The sequence below is a fragment of the Anser anser genome, assembly GCF_964211835.1.
Source record: "Anser anser genome assembly, chromosome: 16".
Lineage (NCBI taxonomy): Eukaryota > Metazoa > Chordata > Aves > Anseriformes > Anatidae > Anser > Anser anser.
Window position 1 is genome coordinate 18,883,116 of NC_139737.1, and position 13,340 is coordinate 18,896,455.

Here is a 13,340-nt window from a genome sequence, read left to right on the forward strand (position 1 = left end):
GCTTACTTTAGCCCCAAAATTTAACTGAACTGTACCCACAATGCTGAATTAGGGAACAACGTTAAGTAGGTGAGGTGTATTCAGTGCTATAAAATTAAAAATAAATAAATAAAATAAAAACCACAAAAAACCACATGAAGTGGTTGTTGGTACTTTGTGTATTCTGTACATATTCAGCTAAGTCTTGAACTAAACTTAACTTGCAGGGGATGAGAGAGAAGACTTTGCCTGCAGAACAGCGAGCAGAACCATCTGAAAGGTATGACATCTATTAATTTAAAACTTACTTGAAGGAAGAAAGAAATCTCCTTTTTCAGTACGGTCTGCACCTGAAAGGTGGTGACAGTTCTCAGTAAAAGGAATGGGAAATCCAATGAAAATTTTGTATTTTGAGGGAGCTGCAAAGTCTGGATTGTGTTTGAAGATCAATATAACTTTGAGAAAATTGTTGTTTTTATGAACGGAAGGAAGATGAGCAAGAATAAAAGTACTGATACACCACTTTTTATCCCAAGTTTATCTTCTGAGTAGGATACGAAGATGGGAAACGAGGCACGTTTTCTGTATCCACAGAAAGGATCTTTGCTATTGGAGGCCTAATTTTTTCCTTCTACAGGAAATATGGCTCATTTTGTAGTTTAACTAAATCTGTAGCGTTACAAATTTTGCTTTGACAGATATTTCATGGTTTATAACTCAGTTTACTTATAACAAAATAATTTGTCCCTCCTAATGTTCCCTAGGGGAAAAGCTATTAGTTTTAGCTATTTAATTGCTTGCAGTTTGAAAGCTCTGTCCTAATGGGATGATTCTTTCTGAAGCATTCTTTAGAAGGTGAAGTAGGGGAAGTGAGTTACAGTTCAGGAGGATGTTTATTGATGTGTTTTTTTCTTTATTTTTTAAGCAAAAACATGGAGGAAGATTTATGATTTATTATTCTTTTTTTTAATACTCCTTTCATGATGAAGTTAATTGTCTGCTTTGAGTTCACATGAAGACCATGTGTTCTTTAGGATCATTTGAGGCCAAATGCTAACTCATCTCTAAAATAAAAAAAATCCAGCAGAATTAATTGAATTTCTTCTTGAGGAGACTGCTTTGTGTTATACTGCTTTCTTGGTTTAGGTCAAATGAGTTATCCTCCAGATAATATTGATGGCTTTTCCTTCTGGGCAAATGGTGTTTTGGGTAATAATGCTTGAGTTAAGGGACTTTGCACTCGGTTTTTAGGGGGTTGCTCTTTTCAAAGAACAGTAGCAGGGAATTTTGTCGACTCTATGCTCATCTGCCAAGCAATTCTTATGTGACCATGGGCATTCTTTGGCTTGCAGAAAGAACTCAACACTTTGTTTTGGCATCTAAAAGTTGGACTTCACAACAACCACCTTTTCAGGGGTGGAAGCGACTGGCTTTAAGGTTCTGGTACAGGTGCAATCAGGTGCTGGGTTTTAATTATGTTTTTTTCAAACTGTTCTAAATTGTCTCTGTTAGAACTCCTTTCTACTTCTCCATTTAGGAAGGAGATACAGCAAACTCATACTGCTTTTGATTTCGTTCACAAAGTTTATTGCAGTGCCCTACCTTTTGTTTGTAGAGTAGGTAGTGGTGGTAGTGTTTTTTGTGATGCTGGTCTCTGTTGGGTGCCATGTTCTGGAGCAGGAGCACCACACTGATCTGCTGGCAAGAGTCCCTTTGGACAGTTGAGTTGGAATACTCAGTAAATCTCTGGCCCACCAATGCTATATATCTATGTGTGTGTGTGTATATATATATATATTTTATATCCTGAGTCCAATTGTAGATTAGACTTGCTTGAAGGCTGACAACTGTCTTTGCCCCCTTGAAGCTCACAGGTGTTAACAGAAAGAGGAATATGGGCTGTTAGGGGCAAGCGATAGTTGTCTGAATGAAGATCTATTTTGATGTAAGACTTTTTTCAGAATTCTAATGGATTGACAGTTTGGATTAGAGAAAAGTCTGAGCATATGCCTTAGGGATCTGTCTTCCTCTATGCAGTTACAGTGCTAAGCAGGCTGTTGTCAAGTATTTGACAAGTTTAGACCAGTTCTCCTCCTCAGTATTGTGGGAGTTTGACCTGGTGTCTTCCAGTGCGATCTAATGCACTTTTGTACTGACTGACTGATTGGCTGCAAGATAAGCTTTGATGTCACGGTTTTTCCAGGCATACTTCATTTTCTTGCCATAGTACTTTTGTTAGAGTTATTCCCTATTCCACTTCTGGTTTGGGTTATTTTTTCCCCATTTCCTCTTGGATTAGGATATCTTTCTGGTTATGTGCTAGGCTTTTTTAAGTACCAGAAAAATGCCTTTGTATGCCTTACAAAAGGGATCTGTATTCATGTCTGAAAAGACTTCTGGAATGTTGGCATACCCAAACACCTCTGCTGTTCCTGCTGATGGCCACATGAAAGCCAGAGCTGCTTCTGAAGCTTAGGCCATATTACCTTGCCACACAAGTCTGAGGCGTCCCTATTCTATCAGAGCTGTTGGCAGTGTTTCCCATGTGTATGTGTGCATATGTGCACTCTTTCTGTATTTTTGTGAGCTGTTCTTTTATATCCCTGCAAAAGATACATGTGCATCGCAGAATCAGAGAACCAGTCCTATTTAAAGGAAGCACTGGAAAATAACAATCTAAATCAGCTCTTCTATTTCAGGTCTTCTGGCTTAGTCATTGTTCCCATGTGAACGGTGCACTTATGTATGTCCTTTTCATTGCTGCTGTTAATAAAGTTTTTCCTATTTAGAACATCAAGTATTTACCAGCGTTTAGCAACTTGTGAGACAGCTTTAGTTTTTTTCTGATCAGCAGGTTTCAATTCTAGGACTAATAACAGCTCTAATATCTTGAAAAAAAAATTTGGCTGGTAATTTCTTTTTCTCTTTTTTCCCCCAACTTCTGTACTGTCGTGTGCTAGCAATGTGACCAGCTACAAATTCAGTACTGCTGCGTCCAATGGTCTGTCTTCAGGAGTGAGTAGCGGAGGCGGCAGAATGAGAAGGGAAAGAGGAATACACTATTTATCAGGAGCTGTACAAGAACAGGTAAGTGACTCTTAAATTAATTGCTGTCACTGAGCTTACTGAAGTAACTAGCTAAGTGTGTCAGTTTTATTGCATCATAGTAAATTATAACAATACCGCTTTATTTTTGCATTGTTTTTGTTTTCTTGTGGGTTTCAGAGCAGGCTCCAATTGATTTCCTGTGTTTGAATACCTGAACTTTGCTTATGTAATTTTGAAATTTTTAATTCTCTTTCCTTCTCTTCAGATTCTTCAAACTATAACATTTCTCGTTAGCAATTGAATGAATGAGTCCTAAGAAGAGAAGTTTTGGTGAAGGTTTGTATAGTTTTTCTACAGGAATGATACTTGAAACGAGTGCCAAGTATAAAAAGAAAAAAAAAGCTTAATTTTTGGTTTCATATTTAAGTCATACAGAAAGATACAGGCCAAGAGTGTGAAAAAGAGTAGTAGAAGAGAGCATTCTGCATGTCTGCTAACGATGACTCAGTTTTTGATACTCACCAAACTCATTGTGAGAGAGTTTTTTTCTCATTTTAATAGGAAAAATCTATTCCATAAAACTATGACCATGAATATTCAGATTATTTTTTCTTTTATTGGATGTTATATAAGCTGCCTGTAAGTTAATTTAAGTATTTACGTTAACATTAAGTATTTAATTAATATTAAGTTAATATTAAGTATTTAAGTTAATTTAAGTTTCAAATCATTAAATGGGACTTCTGGATGATGCAATATAAAGAAATCGTAAACACTGTTGTTTATTCCTGTAACGCAAATAAAATAATGGTCCAAATATCAAAAGTTCCATAAACTTTTCAAATCAAAACTGTGAAACAGATGTAAGCTACAGGATGCACTGAATATCAGTAGTACCAACTTACATCCCTGCCTAGTCATTTCTAAGTAGATCATGATAGTACTGTACAAATTTCGGTCAGATTTTCTATGCCATTTAAAACATAACTCATCCAATCTTAGTAATCAAATAAAGTAAGTGGCAGGGATGAAAATTGAAGTTGTTAAGAGGCTGTTTTCTGATTTTTATATTTGCATCCTGATACATGGTATAGACTGTATTTACCAGAACACAATCTTCAGTGCTGCTAGTCTGACTTTCTTTGGTGCTTTTTGTGTTTAGTTTGGTTGTTGAACCTACCTGCTTCTTTAAACATTACCTTTTTCCACGTTCACTGCTGTAATGACTTTAGAAACTTTGGCAGCTATCCTGCCTAATTTTGCAAGAGGAACACTTTCTCACTTGTCTTGAGAGTGTACTCTTAATTGAAGCCATGTGAGGGTAGTTAGAAAGGATGATGCTTCTCTAGAGCTTTGATGACTAAAGTATAGAAAAGAAAGAAAAAAAATGTGATCTGTGCGTCTCTGTTCTGCACAGGTTTTGAGTTAACTTTCAGTGTTCTTGCTGTACAGTTGTTGAATAGAGTATAATGTGGAAGCAGGCCTGCCATAAATTAAAATGACGTGGTAGACAGAGGTGGGGAGATCGGGATTTCTTCTGGAAACTTGCTTTCTCTTAATTTGTATGGATTTTTGTTCTATTTAATTTTGTTAATAAATTGGGTGCGATGGGGTGAGAAAGTAGTATGTCTTGTATAAGAAAAATTAAAATTTGCAACTTTAGGAAGTGGAGGAACCAGTGCTACCGAACATACCCCTACCCATCAGTGCTGCATCGCTGCCTCAGTTCAATTCTAGTTTCGCTGGTAGTAGCGCTGTCTCAGCGTCACCGAGCGCTGTTTCAACAGCAGCAATGAGCACGGCAACTCCAGCAGCTGCGACGGGCATGGCAAATCCATCAGAGGTGGAGGGCATGACAGATCCATCAGAGGTGGAGGGCATGACAGATCCATCGGAGGTGGAGGACTTGACAGATCTATCAGAGGAGGAGGTGGAGGACATGATATATACAACAGCGACGTCGGGCATAACATGTTCAACAGTGCCCTCAGGCTTGACATATCCAATAATGGCGGCGGGCATGCCATACCTGCTGATGAGAAAGGACATATCAAGGTCAACAGCGGCAACGACAAGCGTGGCAAATTCAACGGAGGCGGCAGGCATGGCAGATGCAGCAGCGACGGCAGCGGGCAAGGTAAATCTTTATGCTATAAATAATGTTTACAATGAGTATACTGCTTTATTGCGAGTTGACTTTTTCTGTGGTGCTCATGAAACTAACAAATATTAGTTTCTACGCAGCTGAATGAATTGGGGTTGTATGCCAGTTTGGGGAAAAAGGCATAAATGTTTTGATTCTGCTTCTCTCAGTCTTAGAGCCTGCCAACTCCCATTTAACGTGATTGTATAACTGCTTCAAATGCTGTGGAAGTCTGCGGGGGAAGGGGGGTGTGGACTTTATGCCACGTTATTTATAGTGGTTTTGGCAGGGGTAGAGTTAATTTTCTTCGTAGTAGATGATGCTAGATGATGCTGTGTTGCAGATTTGTGAGCAAAACAGTGTTGGTAAGGCACTGGTGTTTTAGCTGTTGCTGAGCAGTGCTTACACAGTGACAAGTCCTTTTCTGTGTCTCACGCTGCCCTGCCAGCGAGGAGGTCGGGGATGCACAAGAGGCTGGGAGGGCACTCAGCCAGGACAGCGGAGCCCAGAGGACCGAAGGGATATTCCACACCATTTAGCATCGTGCTCAGCAATAAATGCTGGGGGAAAGAAGGGGAAGGAGTGGGGAGTATGTACAGGGTTATGGCATTTGTCTTTCCAGGTAGCCATTACATGCGATGAGTCATTAATGCTACCTCAAATTTAACAACTTTACTTCTTTATTTCCAGTTCTTTTCCCTGTTCCACTTGGAGGGAGTGAGCGAGTGGCTGTGTGGTGCTTAGTTGCCTGCAATGGTTAAACCACAACTTTATTTAAGTTATTTAATTTGAGGTAACGTGGTCATATAAGCCTCACATAGAATGAGCCTAGGGTGCAATAATTGGCATATTATTGCAATAAAATAAACATTAATCTGTTCCAGAGTACTTGAAATATTTTTTGTACGGTTTGAAGTAGACAGCTGCTTTAACATGTTGAGGTGTTTGCTGAAGTTCTTGGAGTATCATTGGGCTGAGTTTGCCGTTCTTCAGCTTCCTGGCTTGCTTTTCCGTGCATTTAGACCTAAGTAGCATCTCCAGCTTTTCCTCTCAGTTTCTGGAATTTGGTTTTGAAGATATTGTCCTATACCCACTTGGAAACTTCCCTGTGTTTTATTATTACTTTTATCTGCAAAATAACTCAAACATCAGGTTTTTCGACGTCACTGCGGGACTTCTGTTGGGTAGTGAATTCAAGTAGTTGTTGCTCTTAAATATAAACCTTTAATTCTTTTGAAAATACAGATACAACCAACAAGTACTGTTAGCAGTCCTGAGTTCGCGTTTTCATCTCCAGTTGTGAAATCTACTGAGGCAGAAGTGCTACCTACGTCTTCTGTAAGTAAAATAATAAAGGAGCTTGACTTTTTTTCTTAGGCATTTAGTAGGCTGTTGCAGAACACTAAAGCAGAATCTGCCTTGATGGAGAAAAGTATGTAGGCTTCTGGCTTATAATTTGTCATTCAGCATGCGTGCTACAAATGTGAAGAGCAGCTTTCAGATTTGGTTTTGTGTGTGCATTCGATTGAAGTTCCTGTGGCTTGAGAATCTGAAAAACCTCTCTTGTTCATAGCAGATTGGGTTTACATTTAGTGTTCCCGTTGTAAAATCGGCAGAACTTTCTGGACCCAGTGGTACTCCAGTGACGCCCTTTCTTACCCTAGGTAACTGAAACTTTAGCACTTCAGATCTGAAGTGCTGATTTTCCTTTTTTTCTTTATTAAATCTTCAATCTGTCCTGTCTGCGCATGCTAGCAATTCCAGGCAGTGTTGGACTTCTGCAGTATTTTTCCAGTGACAGATCTGCTTTTATAATTTTTGTTTTGTTTTGTTGCTTTTTGTTTTGCTTGTAATCATAAAGCATTGCAAAGTAAGTAGAATTTGTGAAGATTCTTATGTGAGAAGCATGAAGCTGGAAATTCTTGTTTCTAACAAAAGTGAGTATAATCTGCTCTAACTAGGTCACATTGTGAAAGCTGGTTTTGTTTTCTTTTGTTTCAAAAGACACCACCACCTCAACCAACATCAACACACAGAAAGAGGAGGTCAAAGATTTTGCTGGTGGTCCCTTCACCACTGCCCACGTCTTAAAGGAAGGAAGCGTCTTAGACGTTCTAAAAAATCCTGGTGAGATAATGAACTCCTTTTAAAAAGATGCTGCAAAAAATACGCTAGCATTTTTTATTAAAAAAAAACCAACACACGACTTATGGTTAATAGAGTATCTGCTATAAATATGAATGTAGGAGAGCATTACATTAAGCGCTGCGTTTGTTAGGGTGCATCTGCCCCCTTCTATTCTAAGTGGTGTTTGTTGCTGGAAGTAAAACTGCAAGATGAAAAGCAGATGGGTTGCATCTCCTTTACGTGTTAGGATGTAATTGTAAATGAGGTACTAAGAGAATTAGCCAGATAATCGGTGTTTCATTTTAAGTAAATACAATTTGTGGAATTGAAAAGGAAATGTTTGTAAAGCTCAACACTCCTGTCCCACCTTCAGCCCAGGTGAAGAAAGAATAGGAAAGAGCTTCAGTTCCAAATACATGGCGAAAGCTGCGAATCTTTGGGCCTTAGCTTACAATGGCTCCTGTGGATTAAAATTTAAACTGCAAACAGAAGTGGAGTGTTTTACGTTAAAAACCCTTTTCTGAATTTTGTTTTTAAGCAATTGCAATTGTTTTCAACAGTTTCATAAAGTGTGTCTGTGGAAAAGATATCTTTTAAGAAAAAGGGCTTTATTGAGTTTGATCTTTTCCCAAAAGTCTTCTTCTAACTTACATACTTGTTAAGAAGGCAGCACACTTCTCTACTGGAAAGAGCTAAGTGAGAGAAAATACATTGTGCATTTTGTTTAAGGGAAGACCTCTGAGTGAAGTGACATTCACTTTCTTTATCGGTTTAAAAGAAGCAGAATCTAAATCCACATTGTTCAAAGACTTCATTTTTGACTAAAAAAAAACCAACAAACCACAAAACAACTATGTTCAAGGTAGATTTACAAGCAACTTGAGCTGCTGTTTAAGATGCATTTCCTTTAGTCTTTCTGTATTAGTAGCTTGTCTTTTCTGTTAAAATTGCCACCTTTTAAATAAGGAGTTGTCCTGTGTCCGATGCATTTTGAAAAAGATTATAGAAAATTAGACAGTTGTTCAATTGTCTTGAGTTTTTATTATTTAATTAATATTCAGCATCTGTGGGAAAATACCGTACGGATTGCTGCTCCGAGTACAAACTTCTGTACAGTTACTGGAGTAGATTTGAGTCATCTGCTACGGAAGGAGGAGCTTTAGAAATTTGATTCGATTGGGCATCGCGTCTTAATCAAATTGTATTATTTCCATTCCACGTTGGACTGTCAGATTTCAGTCAGCTACTGTCTGTTTGTACTTGTATCGACCAGTGAAAATGTTGATTTAAAGCTTGCTTGGAAACAAAGAGTTAAATGAAGCTTTAACGAAATGTTCTGTTGTGACCCAGTGCAGCAGATGAAATTTCATCCGTTTAGATAAGATTTCTGGGGACTTCCTGTTGCGCTCGGTCTGAATGTCTAGTTGTAACCATTGGCACCTGAGTTGAAATTTTTGCCCTCTAGTAAAGTCACTTAGTTACATGTAGTGAGGTGCTGCGCTAACAGGAAGACTTTTTTTTCTTGCTTCCTAGACTTTGGATTGTTGAAAACACGCTCTTCTACGTCTGCACAACCTACAACAAGCACAGTGGTTTATACTAGGCCTGCAATAACAACTTTTTCTGCAGGTAAAGAGACTTCTAAACAAGCATCGTACTGGCAATCTGATACATGTGACCCTTTTCTGCAAAACAAAGACATAAAGGACAAATGTGTAACTTGTCAAGCTACTAAAGCGTCAACAGTTGAGAGTATGAAACAGACAGTAAGTTCAAGTCAATGCGACACCTCAAAGCCAGCAGCGCCCCCAGCAGGGATGCTGGGCTTTGGAGACAAATTCAAAACAGTACCTGGAACGTGGGATTGTGATACATGTCTTGTCCAAAACAAACCGGAAGCTACAAAATGTATAGCATGTGAGACACCAAAACCTGGAACGGGAGTAATGCCTGCTCTGACATGACCAGTGGTCACAGACAGCTCGGTGACAGTGACATCCTCCTCGAGCAGCACTGACACAACAGCCACTCTGGGCTTTGGAGACAAATTTAAGAAGGCGAAAGGCTCTTGGGACTGTGGAATATGCCTTGTACCAAATAAGACGGAAGATAACAAATGTGTAGCCTGTCAGTCTGAGAAACCAGGTATGGTCCTTTTTTTCCTGTTGTTTCCATCCTAGCCTCTGTGAATCTTGTACAGAATAAAAGTACGTTGCATATATGGAATATTTTAAGCAACACGATTCCCAGGTACGGTTGATGGGTTAGCGGCTGTCTGCAGGATTGGTTTACAGGCACTTCAGAGGTCTCAGCCCAGGTTCCAGCCTGTCGCATAAATTGAACTGATTGTGAAATGTATTAGTACGGAGCTGGATCAATGCAGATACCCCCGGCTTTGCAGCTGGTGAGGGAAGATGGCTGAAGTGGGTGACTTAATTTAAAAACAACATAGTGATTTTTCACTGGCGAAAATGAGAACTCCATAGAAAGAGTTAAAAATGACTGCGTTTTTCTCTTTCAAAAAATAAGTAAAAAAAATTACAGAATGTGTCCAAAATGCCTCTACTCACCGTTTGTATGTAATTGAGGGGAGATGTGAAGCCAGATTTCAAGACAGTGTAGTCTTAACTAGTCTTAAGCTAAAGCAGAGAGATGCCTATGAAGGTCAGTGGTAGGCTTCAAGAAAGCGAGTGACCCGCTGGATAACTTCTTCAGGGCAGTACTGGGTTGTTTCCCATTGTGTGTGACCGTAATTGATTTTGAGCGTGGTTGTATTGTTTTTAAAATACGATTCTAATTCTAACTTTGACTCTAAATGTCATTTAACATGCCATTACATCGAAAAACACCTGTGCAAATATATCCTGGAAGAAACAAATTAAGATGGACTAGACCGGGCTTTTGTAATCATCCTGTGCGGTAAGACTGAAATTTCATGAGGTAAGATAATGGATTTCAGACAGAGTTGATTCTCTTGGACTTCCAACCTCTGAGCGGTCAGTCGGCATCTTTGTCTGAGGCTCTTGCCATTGCAAGGAGGAATTTTGGAAATGAGGGGTTTACTGTGACCATGGTGCAGTGAATTGCACGGTTACGTTGCACTTGTCAGGAGGAAGAGCGATGCAAGTAATACTAGGATAAAAGTTTTCTGCGTGTGCCGTGGAAGGGAAGAGCCATTCTTGTCTTTCCGGTTTTGAATTTGAAGCGTTATCTTCTGCTTCTCTCTTAAAAGGCACCTTTTTTTTAAAAGGCACCTGTCAGGCCTCTTTATGGAGGTTACACTGTGGTCAACAGCAGCAGAAGCTTGTGTGCTGAACAGAGTTGTGTGTTGTTTGGAAGCTTTGAGTTCCACTCTGGTTTTTTTGTTTGTTTCTTTGTTTCTTTGTGGGTTTTTGGTGGCTTTTATTTTCTTCAGGGGCGGGGGGGGGGAGTTGCGGAGTAGTTTTGAACATTTCTGTGGGATTTGACAAATCAAATTTAAAAGTTAATGCTCATTTTATAGTTCATGTTCAAACAGGATGGTTAACTGTCTTGTTTGTCTCACAGAGGGTCCAACACCTGTGACCAGTAGCAGTGCATCTGCATTTTCTGCTCCTTCTGGAGAATTTCTGGATTTAGACAAATTCAAGAAGCCTGAAGGAAGCTGGGATTGGGAGACCTGCTTGGTTCAAAACAAAGCAGAGGCCACGAAGTGTGTAGCCTGTGAAAGTGCAAAGCCAAGCACCAAAGCAGAGCTCAAAGGTAATCCTTAATGATTAAAACGAGGATGCATATTCTGTGATTTATTTTTTGGTTTGCTCTGATTTTTTTTATTTTCTTACCTGTTAAGCACAATTATTTTTTCCTTTGAGGTGTGGCAAAATTATTCGTTTTTCCTGTAGGAATATTGCCTAGATAACATCTGTTTCCACACTTTTCCCCAAGAATAAGTTTATCCTTTTTAGAGAAAAGCTTTCATTAATGACGTGCTTGTTCTTTACATGCCCTACACGTTGTTCATTTGGAGTTCAGACTAAAAACATGATCTTTCAAAGAAGTTCGTATACTTTTTAAAGCCAGGTGGTGGGCAGAAAACACAATTGTGAAAAGTTTTATGTAGAGAGGAAGCATGGGGTTTTCTTGTTTGTTTTACTGTTTGGTTGGTTGTTTGTTAAACAGTTTTGACTGGAAAGATCAGGACTAGAATGTAGTTCAAACCTTCATGTACTGCAGATACACCGTGGGTTACGGACTTGACATTCACTTATTTCTGCAGGTTTTGGTACTGCGACTGCGTCCACAAAATGCTGCCTTGCCATCATTTACATTCGGTGTTCACTCAGAGTGTTCAGGTGCAGAGTCTGCAGCTGCCTCACAGTTTATTTTGGGAAGGACAGAAGAGAAGCAGGATTCTGTCACTACTGCTGCTCCGTTAGTGTTTGGAAAGAAAGCTGACACTGAAGAGTCAAAGACACAGCCTAGCTTTTCAGTTGGGAAGTCCGAGCGTACAAAAGAAGAGAGCACAGCAAAACCTATGTTCAACTTCAGTTTCGTTAAACCATCAGAGAAGGAACCTGAGCAAGCAAAGCCAGCTTTTTCATTTGGGGTCCAAACCAGTACTTCAGGTAAACAGAATATCTTTTGTCTTCACTTGTGCGCTTATGTCCATCAAGTAAGACCTCTGAAACCATACTAGAAAAAATCTGCGGGATTTGATATGTTCATGTACTAGAGCTTTAGAAAAAGTTTAATTCCTATATGCAGCATGTCTTCTGTCCTGGTTATTGATACGTACGCAATTAGTAGCAATCCCTTTTTTGATCTCAACACTAGGTTTAGACAAAAAATTGCGACACCTTAAGGAACCTGTCCTGCATCTCATACAAGCACAGAAGTTGCAGTGTCTCAATGCTAGCAGTACAGTTGGTGGTAAAATCTTTAGTAGGGTGAAATAGAGGCCTCACACTTTTCAGAGAAAAAAAGAGATGAGAGAGAGTATCTTATTCCCACGTACTTGCAACTATGCTGCAGAGTGTACTGCTGTTACTCTAGTGCTACAAAGGTCCAAAAATCACTGAACAGTTATTAGCCAGTTTTGTATTCCTTTAATTTGTTGAAAGACTGCAGTAGAGGATTGAAGTTTTTATTGAGGATCACTGTGTGGAAAAATTCTGATTGTTAAATGTCATTTGTATGACTTAAGAACCACGTTTTGGAGTACAGAATTCAGTATTAATTCCAGAAGGGGTAAGGGAAAGGACATTAGCTAGTAATCCCGAACAAAAGCAGTGTATAGAGCTATACTGATTTTAATCGCAGTATTCTTACAGTTGGTCTGTTACTGAACAGATATGTTTTGGGGAGATATGGTGGCCAGGGAGGCGTGTGTGTTTGTGTGCTTCCTCTTCTAGTTAAGGTTCTGGGGTTTGGTTTAGTCAGGAAAATTCGATGAGGCACCTTGTGTAAAAGGAAATGTTAACCAGCATTTTTCAACACGGTGTAGTCCCTTAAAAGTGTCATAGATGAAAAGAGGCCATAACCGCTGGGGGAAAAAGTTAGTGGGAAACTGAGAGCAGGATCACATTCAGTAGTGAGAGAGCAGCAGCCTAGGGAAAGCTGATGAATGACTGTAACAGATAGTTCTATTTTAAGTGTAAAACAACACTCAGTACTTTATAATGGTGGTCTTACCAGAGGGTTCTTCTCCATGGCTCCTAAAAGCACGTCTTGAAGGCATTCGAGTGCAGTGAACTTAAGCTGTAAGAGTTGGGCTGGTAAGCTTGGCCTGATTTGAAGCTGTAGGCACGGGGCTATAATTTCTGAACAGGCTACAAAAGAAACTGTACCACTGTGCTTTTCAGTGCTCCGTTTAGCAAAGCCATCAAATTGTTGCAGGCAATTGATGTTGTTCTTCTAAGAGCACCTGAAAGATATTTTTGTTTGAAGAGTTCAGAGGTACCGGTTAATACTGGTTCAGATAATTACAGCCAGCTCTTGGTGTTTGTGACCAATAAAGTTTGTGGCTCCAAAAGGAGTGGGTTAGTGCTAACTGATTAACTGCTGT

The 13,340-nt window shown here is 39.4% G+C and overlaps 1 protein-coding gene across 1 annotated transcript; it reads left to right on the forward strand.

The window, feature by feature from the left end:
• Positions 1-210: 210 nt before the first annotated feature.
• On the forward strand, positions 211-8,907 carry LOC310882560 (uncharacterized protein). Its single transcript, XM_083801468.1, has 6 exons — positions 211-259; positions 2,940-3,066; positions 4,691-5,164; positions 6,416-6,508; positions 7,175-7,297; positions 8,831-8,907. Exons 2-5 carry the CDS (start codon positions 3,016-3,018, stop codon positions 7,259-7,261), a joined length of 705 nt encoding a protein of 234 aa, XP_083657594.1. The 5' UTR covers positions 211-259; positions 2,940-3,015; the 3' UTR covers positions 7,262-7,297; positions 8,831-8,907.
• The last annotated feature ends 4,433 nt before the right edge of the window (positions 8,908-13,340 follow it).

Coding starts and splice junctions, on each gene's coding strand:
- LOC310882560 (XM_083801468.1), top strand. CDS start 3,016: ATGAGAAGGGAAAGAGGAATACACTATTTATCAGGAGCTGTACAAGAA. Junction 3,067..4,690: donor CAGGAGCTGTACAAGAACAG/GTAAGTGACTCT, acceptor TTGCAACTTTAG/GAAGTGGAGGAACCAGTGCT. Junction 5,165..6,415: donor CAGCGACGGCAGCGGGCAAG/GTAAATCTTTAT, acceptor TTGAAAATACAG/ATACAACCAACAAGTACTGT.